This window comes from Conger conger, chromosome 14, assembly GCF_963514075.1.
Source record: "Conger conger chromosome 14, fConCon1.1, whole genome shotgun sequence".
Lineage (NCBI taxonomy): Eukaryota > Metazoa > Chordata > Actinopteri > Anguilliformes > Congridae > Conger > Conger conger.
In genome coordinates, this window is record NC_083773.1 from 44,935,269 (window position 1) to 44,943,316 (window position 8,048).

General features: G+C 44.1%; 1 protein-coding gene across 1 annotated transcript; it reads left to right on the forward strand.

Moving 5' to 3' along the window:
- The first annotated feature begins 359 nt into the window (after window positions 1-359).
- Window positions 360-7,429, forward strand: npffl (neuropeptide FF-amide peptide precursor like). Its single transcript, XM_061218662.1, has 3 exons — window positions 360-703; window positions 5,943-6,064; window positions 7,026-7,429. The coding sequence occupies exons 1-3, from the start codon at window positions 551-553 to the stop codon at window positions 7,132-7,134; spliced, it is 384 nt and encodes a 127-aa protein (XP_061074646.1). The 5' UTR covers window positions 360-550; the 3' UTR covers window positions 7,135-7,429.
- The last annotated feature ends 619 nt before the right edge of the window (window positions 7,430-8,048 follow it).

Here is an 8,048-nt window from a genome sequence, read left to right on the forward strand (position 1 = left end):
GGATGGGTAACAGGGGAGAGCATTTGTGAGGCTTAAGTTATGGCTTTAATAACTCAGGGGCCGGTTTAGTCCTCTGGGGCCCCGAGGGGCCCGCGACAGGCTGCTCCTCACTGCCACGCGGGGTCCCCAGGCCCCGGTAACTGTGCTTTTATTATAATCCGCATTTCATCTCCCGCCCGTCCCGCCCCCTTCCCCCACCCCTCCCCCGGCTTCCCAACGCGGCGAGGGGCGTATATAAGCACCGGGGCGGACGGCAGGCGGCTGTGACCACTGGACCCGACCCAAGCCCCAATCACGGTGCCACCCTCCCTCGCTGGACCAGACCAGACCGCGCGCAGCCAAACCCTCAACCAGACCGCCAACCCCGACCGGCTCTCCATCTCTCTCTCCATCCAGACCTCCACCCCCGACCGGCTCCCCATCTCTCTCTCCATCCAGACCTCCACCCCCGACCGGCTCCCCATCTCTCTCTCCATCCAGACCTCCACCCCCGACCGGCTCTCCATCCCTCTCTCCATCCACTGCGCTCTCGCCCACCTCGCCCGGCGCCATGGAGACGGGGGCGTGGCTCACCCTATTGGCTGTGGTCGTGGCCCTGGCCGGAGTGGGTCAGGCCCTGCAGGAGGAAGGGGTGCTGGAGTCGGGGGAACTTTCGCGGGGAAACTCCGAAGAGCGCTACACAGACCGGCTGGGAGAGGCACTGGTAAGACCCCACGCACATCGCCACCTCCCATACGGACATCCAACATGCATGTGTGTCTCTGTGTAATAACAAGACTGGCATATGTGATACAAACATAAATGAGATTTGTGTATGGGCTAACCCCAGGGCAGGTGTCCTCTGAATACTCCTTCATTCTGAGTCTCTGGTCTTCATCTCAAAAACCATAGATTCCACAGCGCTGAAACCTCTACTACACTCAATATCAAATAAATTATACCATATAAAATACTATATCACAAAAATGTAAATGCTTCTAGAAAAGTTTCATTTAATAAAAACTTTTGCTGAGTCTCAGAAGGACATACCAAACTAGGCTACTGGAGATGTTTTAAGAAACGTGGGAACATCCATTTTTAGTTTTTTTGTTTGATTAATTTGGTAATCTGGTTGTGAGACAACTGGTACGATGTGGACATAAGAACTACCCAAACAGTCTCAGAATATGTTTATTTTTCTGTCAAAGTTACAGAAAAAATACACCAGACAAATATTCCAGGTCAGGGGTATTCAGGGATTCATTACTCTCTTAAAATGCGTTATGTCAGAAATAGCTTTGGACACAAGACAGAAGTCCCATGTTCATGTTGTGCCTATTGTGTTATATTGCCAACGACTGCATAAAAAGAGGTATGAAAAATGTGAAACCGATGTAGGAATGAAGGTGAATCAATAGGTGTGTTTCAGTTATTCCATTGGGTTCTCCCTTCATCTTATGAACAGTGCAGGTCTGGCTCGTTATCGTTTGCTCTTGATGGTCAGTGTCAGTGTCCACACTTTCACCAATTAGGAGCCTATCGATTAAGCCTAAGTCTTTTTGCAACCTCTTTTTATGTATCATTTGTGGTATGCACAGATATCTCTGACATTATTTGGCTTAATAAGCCCTTTAGATAGATAGATACTTTATTCATCCCGAGGGGAATTTTAGAAATGAAATTTTTTTTAAATGAAAAGCACCTAAATAAGAAAAAAATAAAAGCTTGTTAAAATGGTGGGATTGCAACTGCACTTGGAATGAAAACCATAATCCGCTGTTCCAGGTGCACGAGAATCTGCAGGTAATGTCCCCTGAGAAATCATTATGAATGAATGTGTCAAATCTGACCCGTTCGTTGATAATCAATTTCACACAAATCAATGTTCATGTGAACATTTTTTGGCTGTTTTAGGCTTTCATCTTAATTTTGTAGAACAGTATGTTGGCTTTCATGATCTTCATGTCTTAATGCCAAATTCAAAGGAAAAATATAGTTTTTGAACTTTTAAAGATGTCAAAGTGAAAGTAACACTGTTTTTACACATTGTTTGTGCTGCCAGCTTGTGTCCGGTCTCACAATCACGACCACGAACCACCAATTTAATGTCTCGGCTATAATGTATGTCTCAATGTCAAATTCAGTTTAGAAATATAGTTTTAAATGTTTAAAACGTAAGAGGACGAGGTAGCAACGGAGTTTCATGTCATCTGGAGGCTAGCCAGCTTGTCACTGTTCACCAGTCACAAACAACCACATTTGTGGCTATATGTTAATGTATTTGCTTTAATGGTCTGTATGTCTTAATGTCAAGAGTACATTTTCAGCGTAAAAAAATAGTTTTAAAGGGTTTATACATAAAATTGCAAGTTATAGCCCCAGAGTTGCCTGGCATTGGTACTATAGTCTTCCAGCCTCACATAACTACCATCTCGCGACAAAACTTTGAAACCGTTTTTCTCAAAAACATGGTTTGGTAGCACTCTTAAACAATTAAACGGGAGACAACTCCCTTGATATCAGGATTAGAGAGATAACTGGTATTGTTAGAAAGCTTACATTCTTCTCTCGAGTTTTTGATAAAATATGTTTTGGGGTCAATGTGACTGAGACCACGTGTGCTCTTAGTACTGTTAATATTATAATGATATAATATTAATTATTGCTCCATCAAGTCTTGCTAATTTCACACAAATATCTCACTGTCCTTTTTTACTGAAGGCACTGAATACTGAATAGCACTGCAGGGACACATGTTTTGTTCTTTTGTTTCTGTACTCTAGCACTTTGAGTTTGAAAGGATATAATGACAATGAGGTTCAAGTGCAGACTGACAGCTTTAAGATGCCCAGTGTCTGGGGATGGCTATACGTCAGACTTCACGCAATCATTGCATGCAAGTATATGCAACTAAATATTTAAAATGATTACTTTATTCTACATAAAACTGATCAATATTTTTAGATGAGGGGGGTCTATGTACCAAAGGTTCGATTATTTCTAAACAGTTCTTCCGATATACCCTCAAATTAAAGCTGCACTTCAACCTCATTGTCATTGTATCCTTTCAAACTCAAAGTGCTAGAGTACAGAACCGAAATAACAAAAAATGCGTCACTGTCCAATGAATTATGGGGCTCACGGTATGTGTGCCTGTAATGGCTGAATACATAGATAGAAACAGCAGGACTGTGATTGTTGTTTGATTTCCGTCAGTCACAACAGTGTAATAGTGTGTTGAGCAGTAGGAGCACAGCGTGTAGGTATATGCAGAGTGTATTAGATCAGCACGACGTGGCACACACACGTCTCTTAATGTGATTAGCTCTGCAGTCCCTTCTGCAGTCTGACTGAGACAGGAGATCGTTTATCACACATTTCTGACTGAAGACAAGGGAAAAGACACACTGTCCTCTGCCTCCCATCGCGTGTGGAGTGACTGAGGGCGAAATCGCTCAGCCCGCTGCTCCTGTTCTGTGGCGTGACATGCCTTCTGCGTCATTATTCTGTGGCAGGATGGTCGAAGTGCCCCCTTTGGTTTGAAGCAAATGTTTGTCCTTAACTTTGACTTGCAAATGACATTACACCATATTCCATTCACTTAGCGTGTGTCTGTTATCAAGAGCCGCTAATGATGTCAGAGACCGAAAGTGCATTCACCTGAGTTATGTAAGAAACAGTTCCAGACCTGGCTAACACCATTCCTACACCAGGAGTAAAGATGCAGCATCAGTAAAGCCCTAAAGTGCAATGTAACAGTGCTACCCAAGTTGAGGAGGACACAGATGCAAACTGAAGAGGTAGCAAATTAAATTAATGCAAGCATCTGTTTCTTCACAAGCAGGATTTAGTTTGTTTTGATGATCATTGGACTGTTCTTGCGAAGAAATAAAAAATAGAACCTGCCATTATGGATAATGACAAATGTTGATGGACTATAGTGGTGTCAGAGTGATGCTGAGAGAGGTTTCGGGGTTTGGATTCTGGGAGTCAGCCACCGGTCTTCCCGGGATAAGCAGTGATCCACTGTTGGAAGTCTGAGCTGAGGCTTCCAGCCCTTCTGATTGGATCTGAGCTGTAATCCCAGGTGTCCAGCCCTTCTGATTGGCTCTGAGCTGTAATCCCAGGCTTCCAGCCCTTCCGATTGGCTCTGACCAGCTCTGAAGGCCACAGGGAGTCTGGGAACTGGAATTCAACTGAAAAGAGCCATTCAATGAAGCTTCTGAAACTACATTTGAATAAGGCTTTTTCAAAAACACTTTTGTTGAAACTTCTTTCTTTTTGAAATTTGGAAATTGCTTGTGTCAAACAGAAATCTTGTATCTCATAAAAATTGGGCAACAACAAAAGATAACCTGCTTATTTATTTCTAGCAGCAAAGTTTGGGGTGTTAGTAATAAAAATTTACATACAATTAAATACAATAATAAAAAGATGTTAGAAAGAAAAAAATAAATTAACATACGTTTTATTTTTCTGCATGACATTGAGGATGTTGTGTATTGATTGTGCCTGTCGGTCTGACAGCTGGGGTACTGTGTATTGCTGGGGTTCTGTATCTGAAAGGCAGATTGGGCTTTTTGGGCTGTTCTAGAGGCTTCCCTTCAGGCATCTGGAGGGAACCAAAATCAGGCAATCTTCTGTCAGGCTGTGAGGGGTGCTGATTCTAATACTGACCCACCTAAAACCCCCACTGAGGTGAGCCATCACAAGCTGCCCTAAAACACCCACTGAGGTGAGCCATCACAAGCTGCCCTAAAACCCCCACTGAGGTGAGCCATCACAAGCTGCCCTAAAACCCCCACTGATCTGGTTACCCACTGTCCGGGGACCAAAGTGACAGTAATTCAAATAACCACACATTACAACAGTTGTATGTAGAAGAGCATCTCTGAACGTACAATGAGTCAAACATCTAAGCGGATAGGCTACAGCAGCAGAAGACCCATAAGTCTAAAAAAACAAGCCAAATAAATATCTAATGAAGTGCTCCCTGAGTGTATTAATGGGTCTTTTCATCAGTGATGACATGATTGGATGGAGAAAGAAATCTTCCGTAGGATCGATCCCTTAAAGTGCACTCAATGCGGGAGCTATTGTTCCTTTAATAAACCACAACTGCAAAATGAAAAGGTTTGTAATATGGAATGACCAGAGGTCATAGATGTTGAGCTGGTACATCCACACATGAGGTGGTCTGGGTCAAATAGAAGAACTCTTTCAATGCTGGTAAACCATGAAGAAACTACTGAAGATCCCTCTATGAAACACTTGAGAAATGACAGTGTGTGTGTGTGTGTGTGTGTCCCAGGTCTGATATGAGGGTGTGTGTGTGTCAGGTCTGATATGAGGGTGTGTGAGTGTGTGTGTGTGTGTGTGTGTCAGGTCTGATATGAGGGTGTGTGTGTCAGGTCTGATATGAGGGTGTGTGAGTGTGTGTGTGTGTGTGTCAGGTCTGATATGAGGGTGTGTGAGTGTGTGTGTGTGTCAGGTCTGATATGAGTGTGAGTGTGTGTTAGTGTGTGTGAGTGTGTGTGTGTGCGTGTGTCAGGTCTGATATGAGGGTGTGTGTGTTCGTGTGTGTGTCAGGTCTGATATGAGTGTGAGTGTGTGTTAGTGTGTGTGTGTGTGTGTGTGTGTGTGTGTGTGTGTCAGGTCTGATATGAGTGTGTGTTAGTGTGTGTGAGTCAGGTCTGATATGAGTGTGAGTGTGTGTTAGTGTGTGTGAGTCAGGTCTGATATGAGTGTGAGTGTGTGTTAGTGTGTGTTAGTGTGTGTGAGTCAGGTCTGATATGAGTGTGAGTGTGTGTTAGTGTGTGTTAGTGTGTGTGAGTCAGGTCTGATATGAGTGTGAGTGTGTGTTAGTGTGTGTTAGTGTGTGTGAGTCAGGTCTGATATGAGTGTGAGTGTGTGTTAGTGTGTGTGTCCCAGGTCTGATATGAGGGTGTGTGTCTGTGCTTCAGGAGGGCGGAGACCAGGGGGCACAGGGTCCAGACCAGCGCCTCCTGCTGGCCATTCTGCACTCGCTGCTCCAGGGCTCTCAGCGGCACGCCCGCGACCCCTCTGTCCTTCACCAGCCACAGCGGTGAGTTACATGCACTTTCAAATTCAATTCAAATACAGAAGAGTTAAATGCACTTTCAAATTCAATTCAAATACAGAAGAGTTCAAATGCACTTTCAAATTCAGATTCAAATACAGAAGAGTTTAAATGCACTTTCAAATGGAGATTTGAATACAGAAGCATCCAAATGCACATTCAAACTGGAATTTACATCCAGTTCTAATGCACTGCTTCTTATTGTATATGAAATTCAAAAGAGCTTAAATGCGCTACTTCTCATATCAAATTCAAATAAAAAATCTAGCAGAAATATGCATGCGTTTTATTCACACATGCACAGTTCAAATACAATACCGAGCCTGAATTTATTTTCATTCTGCTGACTACGCTTTCAGCAAACTCTAACAAGAGTAAGCCTTTTGGGATGCTAGCAAATCAAATATTTTCTGCTATTCATCAGAAGCTGAAAGTTAAGATTAAGAATAGAATGGGATAGGAATAGAAGTGGTGAGGTGAAGAACTGCATTAGCCGTGTGATACAGTCACACAGGGCAGCCCTCGGGAGAAACCTCTCCACTTGTTTAACAAGAAAAGTATGTTTCCTTTTCTCGTTAAAACGGTTAGCTCCAGTCACCTGGATACTTGTGTTCTATTGATTGTGTGGTTTATTATTTACCGTACAATAGGAAATAAAATGTTTAAAAGATGTTCAAAAACCATTACACATAATTAAAGATTAAACATTCAAAGATAATGGTTTACTTAATTTTAGTTTGAGTTACAACAACATTTGCAATGCATACTCTGCGCAGATGTACGTAGATCCGTCTGACCTGTGTGTGGAGTGTGGGAGTGGAAATTAAATGTGTAAAGTAACAGGGGAAAGCGAGGCTGGGAACATCAGAAATGAACAAGCCCTGAGGTTATCCTGGTCCACTGAGGAACCCCCTCCCCTCTCTCCCCTCCCCCCGTCTCTCTGCAGGTTTGGGCGGGGCGCGCGGGGGACTCTAGCGGGCGAGGGCCGGATACAGGCGCGCGTCCCGGGGCAGATCTGGAGCATGGCCGTGCCCCAGCGGTTCGGGAGGAAGTAGGCCACGGCGCAGAGACACTGACGCTCACGAGAGAGAGAGCACAAGAAACCGAAAAAACAAAAAGATATGAAGAAAAAAAAAAAGTTTATGAATAAAACATACCCCACTCTCGTTTTTTAACGAACACCACCCACACTTTCCCCCCAAACCAATCAGTTCCAACCCATTTGGCCTACACACCCCTCCCACCTACAACATCCCACTTTTCCAGTAACCAATCGCAGAGGTCTGCTGCATCCAGGGTGCCTTTCCTGCAGCCAATCGCAGACCTCCAGTGTGTCCCGGGGGGCCTTCCTGCCGGCCTGTTGGTGGGAGCTGAAGGTTTGGTGATGAAATAGGGGCGAACCGTGCGTTTCACAAAACAGGAGTAAAACATTTGCGCTGTAAATAGAAATGCTGACATGTTGATTGGCCACGCCACCTCTGTCTTTGTTTGCTCAATAAAAGCTTCAGACGTGTGTGTGTGTGTGCTGCGGTGCTTTATTCATATGCGGTGTCTCAGCAATGAACGGACCTGTTTGTCTGACACGGAATCATAAGTACCCAAGCAGGGAATGTAAAATCTCTCGCTCGCTGTGGTTCATGCTGTATCACCATATCTGTGGAAACAGAGCGGTTCCTATCCCCTGGGGAGTGGGATTTCATCACACTGCCTGTCTTCTATGATACTTCAAATGTGATGGTCACTGACTAATTATTTCTCAATATTTTACATTCTCTCTTGGTCTCTCTCTCTCTTCCTCTTGCTCTCTCTCCTTCCACCTCTGCTTCCTCACACTCCCCCCTTTCCTTCTTTCCAACTTTTCTCTCTCTCAGCAAATTGATTCGAAAGACAGGGGAAATAGGCAATGTCTCATTCCAAAAATATCTCCAGGAAATTACCTCAGCTGAGCTTTCTCCTTATTCTAAATATG